Raw genomic sequence first — 16,085 nt, forward strand, 5'->3', positions numbered from 1 at the left:
CCTTCTAGAACTCTATTAACACCTGCGTTCCAAGTGTTCTAATGCTACTCACCATACCATGATCAGGCATGTCCCATACAGATCAGGCAGCTTCTGTCAGATGGTAAATACTACACATCTCCCTCCTTTTATATTGTACTAACAAAACAATTTCCATTTACACTATTCCAAACTATGTACAATTGCTATGGAACACACGTTTTCCCTTTGCACTATTCACAAACTATGTACAACTGCTGTAGCACTCATTCCAGCTGGTTCATTTGAACTCCACATAGTCATCCATCTTCTTCGGTAGTCGATATGATCTGCCAGATCGGGACATACATGCTCCATGTCTGGAGGTGCTTGGCAAGGAAAGATTGAACTGCTCGGATTTGCCATTATCTCTCCTCTCAACAGTACTACTTACTTTACTTTTAGCACTACTGCTTGAATTTCTAGACATCTTAGCATTTTTAACTGTATTCTGGTCTACATTTTTCACTTTTTTCCTGTTACCTTCATCACTTTCACACATCCAAATTCTTTCTACATTCCATATCCTATTGTCTTCTGTTCTGACAGCATTGCGAAACGCTTCTATCACCCTAATAGGATTGGACCATTTGCATGGTCCATTTCTTAGAGCAAGAGGCAGTAACACTTTAACAAACTTACCAACAGCCTTACGCATATCATACTTGTTGTTATGTACTTTCTTATCGTAATTAACCTTGTTTCTCTTTTGTGTTTCCCTGATTTTCTTTCTAGCACTAACTAAATTCTTTTCTATTTCTTTACTACCTTTAATAAGCCAAATGGGAGCCAATTTGGTGTTTGCCTTTCTTCCTCTGCTATGCTCAAAAGGAGAGACTCCTGTACTGGTATGTGGGGTGAAGCGATGAGCAATTACTTTCTCCTTAAGAGCATCCTCCCAATCTAACCCATTGGCCCACGCCATTCTGATGGTTTCTTTCAGGATCTTATTAAATCGTTCCACTGTTCCATTAGTTTGTGGATGATAAATTGAGCTAGTTTTGTGCTCAATGGCAAATTTTTTACAAAAATCAGCCACTTCCTTAGACATAAATTGAGTACCGTTATCAGAGAGGATACTTCCCGGATAACCTTCCCTCTCACATATATTTGATAAAAATTCCACCACAGTTTTACCCGTAACACTAGGAGTAATTAAAATCTCTGCCCACCTGGTGAGAAGATCTATGACTACCAAGCAATACTTTTGTACACCTTTACAACATACGGGACCTAAAATATCCATGCTTATATCCCTCCACACACTATTAGGAATATCAGTAATAACCATTGGTTGTCTGGAACCCACACATTTTTTTTCATCATCACAACAAAGGATACATTCCCTAATATAACGTTCAATTTGCAGGTCACAACCAGGCCACCAATAGTCATTCCTAATTCTTTGCTTAGTCTTTATCACTCCTTGATGACCCTCATGACCCAGTTCTATAATCTTCAACCGCAGATCCGTCGGCGGAATGACTTTATCTCCTCTCATTACAAACTTTCCATGTACATGTAGTTCATCTGCAACCGTCCAGAAAGGACTTAGATCAGCCCCCTCAAATTTAGATTTCTTCATGGAATCATGACTTTGAATCAATTCTTTCAATTTCTTGATGTTATTATCATTACATTCAGCCTGATCCCAAACATCTTTGGATATAGAAGAATTTTCCACACAAAATACCACCTCCATGTCTTCATCCTCATCGACAATCTCAGAAATGTTGGTTAATCGAGATAAAAAATCAGCAGACACATTCTTTATTCCTGGAACGTATGTCACAGTATAATTGAACTCTTGCAGCATCATGACCCATCTTCTCATTCTGTTGGATACTTTATTGAGACCTTTTGACATGAACACATGAGTTAGAGGCTTGTGATCAGTTCGAAACTCAACTTGGTTGCCCCATATAAAGCTTCTAAATTTGTCAGCTGCCCACTTGATAGCTAAAGCCTCCTTTTCTATAGTGGCATATGAAATCTCTGCTCCCTTGAGCAATCTCGATGCGAAAGCAATTACTGCTTCCTGTCCATTCTTCTCCTGTGACAATACAGCTCCCAATCCTATATTGCTAGCATCTGTAGTGATTACAATTTTGTCATTAGTACAAAAGTTCTTTAATGCAGGAGCAGAATTTATTGCATCCTTTATGAATTTGAATTCACTTTCACATTCCACATTCCACTCGAACACTTTCCTCTTGAGTGCCTCTCTTAATGGAACAGTGTGTATGGCAAAATCCTTGACAAATTTTGAGTAATATTCAGCCATGCCAATAAATGTCCGAATCTCATCCTTATTGCTTGGGCTTGGCATTCCCACAATAGTGTTGACCAATTGAGGCTTTGGAAAAATTCCTTCTGCCGTAATTTTATGTCCCAAATATTCGATCTCTTTGCAATTTATCTTGCACTTGTCTTTGCTCAAAGTCATGCCAGCATCATATAACTTTCTGCATACATGTAATAATTTCTTGTCATGCAATTCTTGAGTGGCAGCATGAATTAATATGTCATCTTGAAAACAAACCACTCCATTGATATCCTTGAACATACCATACATAACCTTCTGGAAGACTGATGCGGCTGACACTAATCCAAAAGGCATTCTTTTAAATTGATACAAACCATCATGAGTTATGAACGCAGTCAGTTTCCTCGAATCTCTATGCAATTTAATCTGATGATAAGCAGATGACAAATCTAACGTCTAAAATATTTTAGAAGGCCCAATGGTAGAAACAACTTCTTGTATATTTGGTAACGGATGACGATCAGGTATGACACATTTGTTCAATTCACGTAAATCAACACAAATCCTAAGTTTTCCTGACTTTTTTCTTATTACTACAAGTGGAGAAACCCACTCACTGGCATCAATACTTTCTATGATTCCATCTTCTTCTAACTTCTTTATCTCCTTGCTGACTTCTTCTCGTAGCGCTAAAGGAATGCTTCTCAACCTTTGAGCTATGGGTTTTTTATTTGGCTTTAGCAATATTTGATGAGTATAGCCTTTAAGACACCCTATATTATCTCGGAAGACCTTTAGCAACCCAGCCTTACGTATAATATCACCACCATTAATCGATTCAGTACTTCCACTGTTTATAGCCAAGACTGATTCCTCACTGGTTGAGTCCACTTTCACTCGTAATTTACTCTGGTGAGTCCAGCTGAGTAGGGCAGTCTTCCCTTCGCTTGTAATATATATTTTTCCTTTTGCACTTCTGTTCTTAAATTTCAACCTTCCCCAATGCCAACCAATGACATTAATTCTCACACCTCCATATGCCCTTGGATTGATGTCTGTCTCATGCAAATATTCATGTTTATTCCTGTTCCAAAATTGCTTCGGCAGGAGCGTATACTTTGCACCCGTATCAATCATCATGCATACTTCATTGCCATCAATCGACACCATTGCCCTGGGACTTTCCAATACTTCTTCATCATCATTGTCAGTTATAGTGCATACACAATCATCTTGAATTTCCATTTCACTACGATCACTATCAGAGTTATCTCCTATCCAATTCATGGCACTGTCGCTAAATCTGCAACATTTTGAGAAATGACCTTTTCCTTTGCATCTGTTACAAATGATCTTTAATGCTGGACAGTCTGGGTCATCAGCCCAGTGATTCACATTGCCACATCTGTAACACTTTCCTTGACGTTTTTTTTCCATTTTCCTTAATTGATTCTCTTTATGGTTTTTCTTAGAAACTTCATATGATGGACCCTTCTGACCATATTTGCTTGATCTTCTATCCGCTCTCGTTGAATTATATTGTTTAGTGACAGATCTCCTCTTAGCGGTGTCATTATTGATCATTGAAATCGACTCCTCATCATGTGTGTCATGTATTTTACTATTACTGCTTCCTATTTTTACTTGTTTCATCTTGTTCTCCAATTCTTTAACACACTCCTCAGTGTGCTCTACTTCTTTTGCTACTCTAAGAACAGTGTCAAGGGAAGGATCACTTTCTGACCACAACCTTTCCCTTACTTTGCTACTGCGACACTCCAACATAAATTGGTCTCTGAGTCTCTCGTCCAATTGCTCATTGAAATTGCATGATTTTGCCAGTTTCCTTAATGCAGTGACAAACTTTTCCACACTCTCTCCCTCCTCCTGTGTGCGTTTGCCAAACTTATAACGCTCTAGAATTATGCTCACTTTTTTTTCAAAATGTTTATCAATTTTCTTTACCGCTAACTGGTATTCATTCAGATCCACACTCTCATCTTCTGGTAATTCTGGAAGTGTTTCATATTTTTCTTGTCCAACAGGACCCAAACAGTGCAAGAGTAATGATTTCCTTTTTTCTGCACTGCAATTAGTACCACATATGACCCCAGCATAATGTTCAAACGATTTTATCCACCTTTTCCAAGGTAAAGCTGGTTCGTCAGTGCTGGGCATGAAGAAAGCAGGTGGAGGCACACTGCTGAATGCCATGACAGATTATGTTATGTAAACCACAACAAAAAAAACTGTATATATTTTGCTGCTCCTTAGGATCCAACTTGCACCATTTCAGGTTGTGTTTAGGTATATGGGCACTTTCTACACAATCCCTGCCATTATGCAAGTATATTTTCAATCAAAACTTGTTCCCAATGCACCTTCTGAGGTTGGATAGATAAGTATAACCTTAGTCAGTAGAAGAGATCACTCATATAATGTTATTACAAACACTTCCTCTGACAATACTTATTCAGCACTGTCGAAGTGCCTAAATTGTAGCATTACGTCGGAAAAATCATGTGTACTGCACCTTTAAGGCAGTTCTCCTGTACAAGCGCGTTGTGCACATGCGCGAACTCCGCAGTCAATGTAAACAGATTGGTTTACACTCAATACTGCAGCGGCTTAGTGATCATATCACGGAACATCCTAATCTTCATGTGCCGCACTGGAGCTGCCAAACGTTACCTTCAGGAACGTTGAAACGGGGCCGCTTCTACGCTCGGGCATGAGCGGAGCAGCTCCGTGTACTTCGACGCCGCGTAAATTCAACGCATCCCATCCTCGTCGCCACTTGAAGTGTCCGAGTAATATATCATGAATACATGAGGCAATTATACAGTTAAATATATTTATTGGGTCAAATGATATAATAACATAAGTATAGTAATATATATAAGGAATGGAGGAGGGAGACAACCTATACTATCGGGAGCTGGACAGTTATCATTTCAATTTCGTGCTTCCTTCTAGAACTCTATTAACACCTGCGTTCCAAGTGTTCTAATGCTACTCACCATACCATGATCAGGCATGTCCCATACAGATCAGGCAGCTTCTGTCAGATGGTAAATACTACACCTTTCCTAAAACAGGGGCAGGGTTTTTTAATTAAAAAAAAGGTCTCTGGACGGGTAAACATAGGGCCTAATTCCGGGACGTCGGGTTACCCTGCTGAAACCTCACGTTAGTGCTCTGCCAGGTAAGCCCTGCTGCGCATTGAGGGGGCGAAGGGACATTTGGGGAGCCTAAGAGGGCTAGTGTGGGGGCGCACATGCTCAGCGAGCAAAGAAAATACACCATAAGCTGCCTGTCATGCGGTCAGAAAATGTTTACATGTTGTGACAACACTCCGTCATCTCCTGTCGCCCTTTCACTGATATGGTTGCTAGGCAATCTTGCGTCCCTAAATTCATAAACTCACAAAAGGCAGAAGGCGACATTCAGCCAAGGAACGCAGCGTCACTAACCCAGCGCCGAAGACACAGCTACGGTGGGGGCATGGGCATACTTTTAGGCGGGGGGGGACTGGGGTGTCTGCTCCCCCCAACTTTCATGGCACACCATTTTATCCCCATTCATCATTCATTTGGCTGGAGCACATTTTCTTCAGATATCATGTCACCCCTCTCTCCCCCCCAACATTTGCAGCAAAGTTATTCCACTGGGTGGGGGGATTGTCAGTCTAAAGCTGGACGCGTGTTCTTAAGCGGTTTTTGAAAACAACCCCTTTCCTTGTTTTTGAACATCAATTTTTCTCCCCCCTTATTTCTGAAAGTAAGAAATCAGTAATGCCCAGGTGCTGGGGTCCCCAGCTGTCAGCAGCATGCATCTGTGCTGAGACTCAGCTAATTACATGAACTTTGGCTAAAGCCATATGGCGATGTTTTCACCCAATGATGTCCTTTTAGTTGTATTGGTCAGTCCGTTCCTGCCTTTTCACCGAGGAATTAAGCATGATGGGCCAGGGCCTTTCTAAGAAAGAAAGCCATGCCCTGTGCCCCCGGTGGGGGTGGGAGGGTTAAGGGGGCGCTGATGTGGGGGAAAAGGTGAGGGTCTGAAAAGGGCATGATGAGGCCCTTCTTTTTCAGCAGAGACCCATATGGATGCTAATTTCTATGGCCAATTACAGGTGTGGGCTGCAAGGAGGAGAGGAAGCAATTTCAACCCCTCAGAGCCACCCACTCCCCCAAACACCCAAAGGAAACATGGAGAGTGACAAAAGCAGTGGTTGAAGTGTGCGGGAGCGGGTTGGTGAGGTGCTGCTCTGCTTAAAAAAAAATAGTTGTACTGTTCCTATACTTTTATTCTGAAAAGAAACCGTTTCGGAATAGTTTTGTTTTAAAATAAAAGTGTAGGGAGAAGTTGAAACTTGCACTTCATAGCACTGCACTGAACATTCCCCTAAACTGCAGGTGCGTTTGTTTGGGGGTTTGGATTGCACATGGGAGGGGCCGTGTCGATGGGGTTTGTGGGGAGCTGGGGGAGGCTATCAGGGAACATAGTTCCACTACTTCTTTTTGTACACTTCGACCACTGGACACAAAAAAGTACCCTTTTTGTTGGAAATCAAGGAAGCACATCTTAAGGATGTGACCTGAAAGAAGTACCCCTTTCCCGCGTTTTTGCAGACAAGGGCACGTAGCAGAAAAATCTGTGAGTGCCACCGCCAGGATAAACACAGACAACTATTGGGGCAAGTCACAGGCATAATTACCCTCCAAATCAATTCCTCTCTAGTGAACCCACAAAGGACAGCAGACCAGGGGTGACGCCAGCCTCCTGGCTTCAGAGGGCTACACCACTGCCAAATGGAAGAGGTTGCAGACTGAAGGAAGCACTGTGCTGTGGCGCTCGAATTAGGGGTGCTTATAGGAAGTGCGTGCTGTCGCAAGAGCCTGCCAAATTTATCAACTGGGAGAGCAGAGTATTTATGTTTGAACAATCAATTGTTAACGCGGCGACAGCAGCAAGCGTACAGTGGCAGAGGACAAAAGCCTGCCCAGGCAATATCAGTATAGCCCCTGGGCTTGATGACCCAACCAACCCCAAAGCAGCCATCCTGTGAACATTGCATATAACATACTCAGACGTATGGAAAGCTGCATCGTCCTCACTATGATTCAAGTCACTATTCAGAAGGCTCACTATCCCACTGAGCAATCTGCATTTCTATATATGTTGGGCATTATTAGAATAAATGTATATGCTTTGTATCTTCTTGATTGCCATAAGTTCGTTTTTCTATTTCTTGAGTAATTGTAACTGGTTGTTTATAACAAGTGGAATACCCAGAGGTTTCTGAGCGCGGACCTGGGGATCGTACGTGTGCCGCTCTGCATGTCTTGCTTCCAAGGCGAGCCCATTGCCACAGAGCTATCCTCCCGAGTAGGAGCCAATATGTCACGCTTGTGACACTACAGCAAGCGGGATATGTTGCAACAGGTGATATTGCACCCTAGTAGTAGCTACACCTTGGAGGAAGAGCAATCCACCATCTGCAAAGCATGCTTCTGCAACTGCTAGCTTTGGGCCACGTTAGCGAGGCTGCTCTCCTCTTCTCCACCTATAGTCTCCTGCAGCCAAACTAACCAAACTGGAAATTAAGCTCAAAAGGGAGGAGCCTGCCACAGCACCCAGATTGGCAGATCATTGTTGCAGGGCTACAGTGAAAACACAGCTGGGGCCACCACTAGATTTATGAGTAAGAGAAGGAGTCTTTTTGATGAGTAAGATAAGGATATGGTTCAAGGACGCGTCAGATAACGGGACTTTATATAATCTTTTATTTATTTATTTATGTATTTATTTATTTATTTATTTATTTATTATGTTTGTGTTCAATTCATAACTTTCCATAAAATTCATTAACATTATCTCCATACACAATATGTATACATGATCCATATTGAGTATACGAATAATCACAGTTGAATTAATAATCCTACACATAAAAAAAGAAGATGCAAACATCAACACTTTATTATGATCAACAAAATCCGTATGCCGAATACAGCTTCACCCCCAAATTGCAATTCCATGATAATCACCATCAGTCTTACATTTGATGGGATCCTTGGGGTTTCCTAACAAGACCTCAATATTTGTCCAATCCTGATAAAGTGCCACATGTGTGGTTATGGTGTCTGTGATAAGGCAATAGTTCCACAAGTCTATGGATTTTATGCTCGCATACTCATGGACTAGCTTTCGCAGGGAGGTCATATACAAGGGGCCCAATTGGGGACAGGCATTGAAAACATGTCTTGCAGTCTCCAAGTTAGTGGGACAAAATAACTCTCCTCTGCCGCCAGGCCCCAACTAGCTCCACAAATAGCCCGTGATGGTAGTAGATTACAGCGCTTCATAATGCGCATTTGTTGTATTCCTCAATGAGGGCACTGAGCGCAATACCTCTGAGGCCTTCCAAAAGTGTGGGTCACAGTGTGCAAGGGTGAGTAGCCTTTTAGTGTCGCTAGGTGGGAGCAGTTGCGGCACCAATCCCATTTATTTAATTTCCTGAAAAAGGCCCCTTTACTGTGTTGACATCATTACAGCGATTTGGATCCGGGTGCCATTCCATTAGGTCAAATTGCTCATTGTTCAATTTAGTGTAATTCGTTCCTCGTACTAAAGGCTCTTTCTGTGAGCTACTGCCCCTCACTGCGGAGATAACAGGGATTGTATGTGGCACAATCCTCTTCTTCTCAACGCCATTCCTGTCAGGGAGATCAAGCCGCATTCTAGACGCATCTAGAGACCCAACCTCCCCTTATTATGGACTTTGTATGGGGTGATGGTGACCTCCCCCGGTGCCAGCCCTTTCTCTGTACTTCTGCCCCATCTTCTTCCACCACTTTCCCCTTACCTGCATTACCCCTGCCACTGACTACTCTCGTCTCAATCCCCCTTCCTTCCTCCTCCCTCTCCTTTCTCTCCTTCCTCTTTCCATACCCTTCAATACCCTATGTGTCTACTCTGCACTTCTGTTCTAACAGGAAGAGTCATGTCTTCTCCACTCATGCAACAAGCAGGTAAACCAACATTATGAACCCAAAAATGGCGGTACTTTTCAAGCACCGCTGGACTTTAAGTTGATTGGTTTTTGATTGGTGGGTTACTAGTGTGAGCTAGAGCACCTCCACCCTGTATCCCTAGTTCTGAACAAATAGAAGCAGTTATTCAAGCTCCTATGTGTTCCTCAGTCATTTAGCTCACTGTTGCTTATATTCTCTGATTTAGTAACAGACACTCATTTCATTGGGGTTTGCCAACAGGTGTTCTACTCTGCCTGGTGCTTTGTCAATGGATCTAATCTCTACAATTTGTCCGAATCCTCTCCAGTGATGCTTTGTTTCTATGATATGATATGATATGATATGATGGGTTATTTATTACGCGCTTAATACCCAGAGGTTTCTAAGTGCGGACCCTGGGATCGAACCTGTGTTGCTGCATGTCGTTTTGTTTCCAAGGTGAGCACGTTGCCCCGGAGCTATCCTCCCGAGCCTAGGATATTTAAAGCCAGGATGATATCTAGGGGGAGGCGGCATCTGTCCAGACTTACGTGAAACTCCTGTTTGTACATAGGATGTTGTATTGATATTTAGTGCCTGAGGAATACTCTGGCATTTGATCAACTGCTTAAAAAGCTGGCAAATAACTGTTCTGGTTTTTACATGTGTCTCTGGTAGAGTTCACACCTGCAACTTGATGAGCGGGCCACCACAATGCCCCATTGTATCAATAGTGTTGCCCCACACCCCAGCATGTCGCTTCACGTGTCTTGTTCACTTGCAGAAAAAGGGCCTGGAAGACACGTTGGCAGAAACCGAAGGCAACTACTGCGTGCAGCTGTCTCAGCTGCAGGAGAGGATCAGCCAGATAGAGGAGCAGCTTGAGGAGATCCGTCATGACATGGAGAACCAGACGTTGGAGTACGAGCAGCTCCTGGACATCAAGTCGCGACTAGAGATGGAGATCGAGACCTATCGGCGCCTGCTGGACGGCGAGGGCGGGTAAGGAAATGTCAACAACTGCACCCTTTTCAACCAGTATACTCTAGGCCAGAGGTTTGTATCCTGCGGCTATCCAGATGTTTTGGACTAAAACGCCCATTAACTCTAGTTAATGGGAGTGATAGTCCAGACCCTCTGGAGAGCCAAAGGTTGCAGAACCCTGCACCAGGCAACAGTCGTGCAGCTCAGGTACCAGTGGCTGTGAGGCCTTATTCGAAGCTAGGGGCCTCACTAGGCAGCAGCGCTTGCTATTAAGACGGGGGAACATGCTGGATGGTCTATGTCATGGATCTGTGTGCTTTTATTTCCTTTCAGCGGAGGGTCTGATCATTATGGTAGAGGCTCAGGCCAGCAGCATACTTCGTCTCAGGAAACGAGAGGTGAGTGCCTCCATTTTCCGGTTTCGCTCACATATGTGTCCGGGTATCTAAGTGGCTTGTCACATTTGCTTTATGCACTCACGGATAAGGGTGCATTTTAGATCGAGATCAAACCCAAACACCAGAGTAGTATCACACTACAAGTAGTGGACCAGAAGGACACAAACGTTTGGGAACCTTCCATTGGTTGAGGATCAGCACACACTCAGTGATCCACTCAGTATTTAGGTGCCCTCTCACTCAAGGGCTATGCAACAATTTTGCCACGAGGGAGCTACAAAAAAGGCATCCAATTCTTGACAAGTTGCTTCTCAAGGTCTGAGGAAACGATGGCCTCGTAGCCACTTAATTAACCTTATAATGCGCAAAGTGCTTAAGCAGGGGTGGGCAACCTGTTGGGTCCTCTGATGTTTTGGTATACAACTCATACCAGCATTAGTGAGGGATGATGGGAGTTGCAGTCCACACATCTGGAGCAGAGCAAGGTGGAGACGACTGACTCGGAGAAAGAGTAGGTTGAGATTAAAAACACTGTCTTGTAAGGATTCGACGTAATCCTTCATGTTCTATGTTAATCCTTCATGCCAATAGATTCCTCACAATGTGGACTCTGAGCCCAATGGGGAAGTGCAAAACATTCCATATAAAGATGCAGAGCACATTTTGTGGCTGGTGTGAAGGGACATGACTGTATGAAGCGGTATAAGGGTTCATCGAGCAACACTAACGCACAGAAATGTAGTGCTCATTGTTTTCCAGGGCTGTCTGCGAAGAATGATACAAAGGTGGACACAGCGGGAGACGGGTATCCACTGGTTTTTCCTTTACATATCCCTAACTTTCAGATATCCTCTGTATGTTTCTTTTGCAGTTCCGAACAAAACGCGGGTAATAAAAACCATAATCGAGGACAGGGTTGATGGAAAAGTGGTCTCGACACGGGAGAAGAAAGTGGAAGAGAAAATGTAACCAACTTCTGGAGCGATCCTTGCTGCACAGCTCAGGAAGCTTCAAGAAGATATGCAGCCTGGGCTGGGGAACCCCTCTACCTGTCCCCATTCACTCCCCCCTCCATATCCTGGTACACGTTTAACTGCAAAACCATGATTACTAAGCCCCCTGGAAAATCAGTGCTCTCAGAACAGAAGCATAGTCTATATAAGTGGGCACCTAAAATGGCCGACATCGTCAGGTACATAAGAGACAGACAAGACTCTGGCCAATCAAGTCCGTCCCTCTTATCGCAAAGTGATGCAGATAGCAGGAAGAGTGAGACGAGTTTTACTGAATGTCGCCAACATATATTTATGCTCTCTTCATGTGACAAGGCAAGGCCAAGTGGTGTTACTGGTTTATATGTATTTCTGTATGTGTTGCATTAAAATAATGCCTAAAATAGATGTGGGTGTCCTCATAACTTGTACATAGTGCAGGTGGCATTGCTAATACCCCAGGGGACTTTTACTACACTGGGCACTGAAGACAAATGATGATCATCTTTGAACAAGTCCTAGGGAGTCACGAGCGAGAAGTATTCTATGGCACGCACACCTGGATGCTTATTCTCTCTATAGTAGGGTCTGCAACCTTTGACTTTCCAATGTTTTGAACTACAACTCAATTAGCTCTAGCAGACAAAATAAATGTTGAGGGAGTGAAGTTCTAAAACATCAGAAAAGGCGCAGGTTGCAGACCCCTACAGAAGAGACTACACAATGCACCACAAGGAGGTAGCTTGGGAGCAGAGCCAGCAGAGATGGAAATGGAGTCAGACATGCAACACGGGCACTGCCACTTTCTTGGGGGGAGGGCGGGGGGGGGTTTGCTTTATGTCTGTCCTTTTTTCTCTTGTGACTTGACACAAAATATGCAGCCTTAGTAAAAATAAAAGCTGATCATTTCTGTTTCTGAACTACTTTCATTGAATAAACTTACTTGTTGAATGAACCTTAACCTCTTGTCTGTCCTTATATGAAAGGTTCCTTTCACTATTGTTTCCAGTGGAGAGGATCACAGTATGAAATGTACACAACCTCGGTGCATGGGCCTGTGCTGGTACCCAGCATCCAAGTAATCCTCCCCAGCCTCCTGTGTTGATATTCACTCAGCAGGATGTCTCAGAGCTACAAGCAACCCTCACAGGATAGGCTGTGCCCCACTCATCATCTGGGAGAGTGGGGGACGTAAACTGGCCGGCGGCAAAGTGAAGTGTTCTGCCTGCAGAAGATGACCACAACTCCCAGGCACGTCACAAATGCCACTTAACCTCAGCTCTTCAAGCCTGTGCAACACACCACGCAGACACCAGGCAACGGAGCATGCAGGCATGTCAGCAATCCCAGTGCATAGTATATTCTGTGACCCCTTGAACCTTATTTCTGACCCTTGCTTTAGATGCTCTGTTAAAGCGGGTGCCAGCCAGAGGAGCCATATTATAAACATGACACATAATGTGCCACTGCTATAAATTATATTCTCGGATCCTTATGTGTTTTGTGATTTTAGTTTACAAAAAGACATAACTTGACACTGCCTAGATGGCAGACTCTATTGGTAAACATGTGTACACAAATTATTATGTTTAAAGTAAACAAAGAAAAAGAAAAAAGAATAAGGGATTATAACACCTGAACATTGAGAGTACATGAAATGGCAAGTAGGATAGTAAACATTCTAGAGCGCATTGGTGGAGCAGGCAAAATCACTTGGAAATTACATGCAGAACTGCCTTAAGCTGTCTGTAATGATAGTCCTTAACTGAGAAAGGCTGGTGAGTAGTGGTTAGAATGGATTTCTAAACTCTAACCTGATGGACAGAAGTTTAGGAGACCACCCTGGCTTAGTGAAACAGGGGAGCCTTCTGGACAAGCCCAACCAATCATGGTAGCTTGACAGGCGGTCAAGACTAAGTCTCAGGCGGGTTGAGAGTGAAGCCCACAATGAGCACACACAGTAAAGATACCACTGAATACTCTTAGACGGGTGTATAACAAAAATACATATACATTTATTTTAGTCCTGATAAAACAACACGAATAACCAAATTAATAATGCAACTGTTACCACACAAGCATATCACTATGCACCATATGAACAGCTACTGTAGCCTAATGAGATAAAGGAGTACAACATCCATAACCTGGAAAAGAAGGGGTGGGGGGGGGGGTAACACAAATTATGCATTAGGCAGTCTTCAGGATGGTAACCCTAACTTATTCAGTCCAGCCCTAAGAAGTGGGGAGCCTTGTGCTCAAAGTACAGCTGTGCGTAAAAACGCACGGTCATGCGTAAAGCAGACAGTTCCTTTTCAAGATGCTGGGACAGTTAGGTAAGGGTCCTGAAGGGGAGTAGAAGAAGTTTCAATCGCCAGGGAAGGGTCTGTCATTGTTGACAGAGCAGTTTCTGACGTTCAAAACAGTTTATGGATACAGGATATCCCAGTCAAAGAGAGGATCCCAAGGAAGTTTCGTGCATAAAGACGAATGAATGAGCCAGGGGCCACCGTTAAGTACTCACCGCCCCTTTCTTCAATCCAGACCAAAAAATGGCAGTTTATTCAGGGTCATCTGAGGTTGCAAATTCTGCCTTTGCTCTTCGATCCGGCTCTCAGGTGCTGCGGGACAGGAAGATCGTCCATGACAGGGCGGTAACCACAACTCCGCCCACGAAAGGAGGAAGAAGAAACGTCCAGTGCAGCAGGACTCAGGGCACACCAAAGAAGGCGGGAAAACCACGAACAGTGACCGTCACCACAATGCAGTGAAGCAGGGACCGTAAAGGCTTGCAGTGTTTCCAAAGTTTGAAGTCTCAACTTGAAACGGTGGCGCACCTATGTAATGTCCCATCACAGAGCTGGTCAGTTCACTGGACGGCCCAGGAACACTTACGCGAAGGCTGTTTTGCTGGGAAATCCGGAGACACTGTGAATAGTTGTTCCCACTACTCAAATGGGTTGAAGCGCCCTCACAGGCCTTCTAAGTTTGAGAATGAAAGAGGGGTCTGACAGGACAACAGCAGGCTCAGGGTGTCAACCTTCCAGCTCGTCTACTGCAGAACCACTGGTCTGCTTCAGCTCAAAGGATACCTGGCCCCTTCTGTAGCTCACGATCAACCACTGTAGATAAATCTTGCATGTATGCAGGGCCCTTCTCTTAGCCAAACTTTGATGCATGATTGAATCAGTACTACCAATAGAAGATATGCTCCCTTGCATGCACGCCATTTGTGGTCCAATCATGGTCCACGGTGGACCCCATGCATTAATGCACACCAGACATCCTACCACCAGAAGTGTGGGTTGGGACTAGACAGTCCCAGACTTCTTCCTGGGAACTAACACACGTGACATGCAGGAGCCTGTGAAAGATGTGGTTTTTGCGGCAGGTTGCATGCCTAAATAAGGAAGTCCCAGGTCAGCTCAACCTGGGGGAAGGCAAAAGTACAAGATGGCCAAAGGACAGAACAAAAGACTGTGTGTCGCAGCCATTTTCAGAAATGGCCACAGTCATCAGCCATCTACAGTAAACGTGGTATGGTTCGATAAAAAGTAGTTAAAAGACCAGAAAAGTAAACTGCTGCCACCTGTACATCATAGACATACTTGTACATTCACCAGAAATTCCTTAGAGGGTGTCTCTGGACGTAAAACAAAAGGACCCCAGTGCACGGTACAGTAATGTACTTTAAGCACTGATAAAAAGTTACCAGGAAATGGAAACAAAGTAAAAGACTAAGAGAAATCTTGTTTCCCAGTATTGATATCCTGAAGGATGTGTCAGCTTCCCCATAACAAATGAGCCAAAGCCCAGAGGAGCACACCTAAAGGCTGTGCTCCACTGGAAAAAGTCAGGACAGGATAGCCAAACAAAAGCAAAAAGTTTGGGGAGTCCATAATATGTTGGGAAAATTGCATTCATAGAAATCTTTCAAAACACTCCCCCACCACCCCACAGAAAAAGGACAGTGGGAACTATTCCACACCTGGATGTGCCTCATGCTCAGGTTGGTTAAACATTCTGGACAACCATCAGCATTGCAATGTTGGACACCTGGGCTGTGCTCAATAGTGAAGTCAAAGCCTTGCGAACTAATGGACCACCTGAGCAACTTTGGATACTCTCCCTTCATGCACATCAGCCATTTTAAGGGCTTATGGTCAGTTTGCACAGTGAAGTGGGTACCATAGAGGTAGGGCCTCAGCTTCCTTTGGGCGCTCGCGACAGAGAAACATTCTTTCTCCACTGTGGACCACCTGAGCTCTCTGTCCTTAAGTTGGCGGCTAATTAATCCAATTAGGTGTTCCTTGCCTTTCTCATCTATCTGTGATAGAACTGCAATGGTCCCAGTGTCAGAGGCATCTGTCTGCACAATAAAAGTTGTTTATATTCAGGGGCCCTAAGA

At 43.9% G+C, this 16,085-nt stretch overlaps 1 protein-coding gene across 1 annotated transcript in view; it reads left to right on the forward strand.

Moving 5' to 3' along the window:
• Window positions 1-12,483, forward strand: part of LOC138521597 (keratin, type I cytoskeletal 47 kDa-like) — a 31,338-nt gene extending 18,855 nt beyond the window's left edge. The window contains exons 6-8 of the mRNA XM_069634545.1: window positions 10,088-10,305; window positions 10,621-10,685; window positions 11,557-12,483. Coding sequence (XP_069490646.1) covers window positions 10,088-10,305; window positions 10,621-10,685; window positions 11,557-11,654 — 381 coding nt within the window. The 3' untranslated portion in view covers window positions 11,655-12,483. The remainder of the gene's footprint in view (window positions 1-10,087; window positions 10,306-10,620; window positions 10,686-11,556) is intronic.
• The last annotated feature ends 3,602 nt before the right edge of the window (window positions 12,484-16,085 follow it).

Source organism: Ambystoma mexicanum, chromosome 13 (genome assembly GCF_040938575.1).
Source record: "Ambystoma mexicanum isolate Mex_15411 chromosome 13, UKY_AmexF1_1, whole genome shotgun sequence".
Lineage (NCBI taxonomy): Eukaryota > Metazoa > Chordata > Amphibia > Caudata > Ambystomatidae > Ambystoma > Ambystoma mexicanum.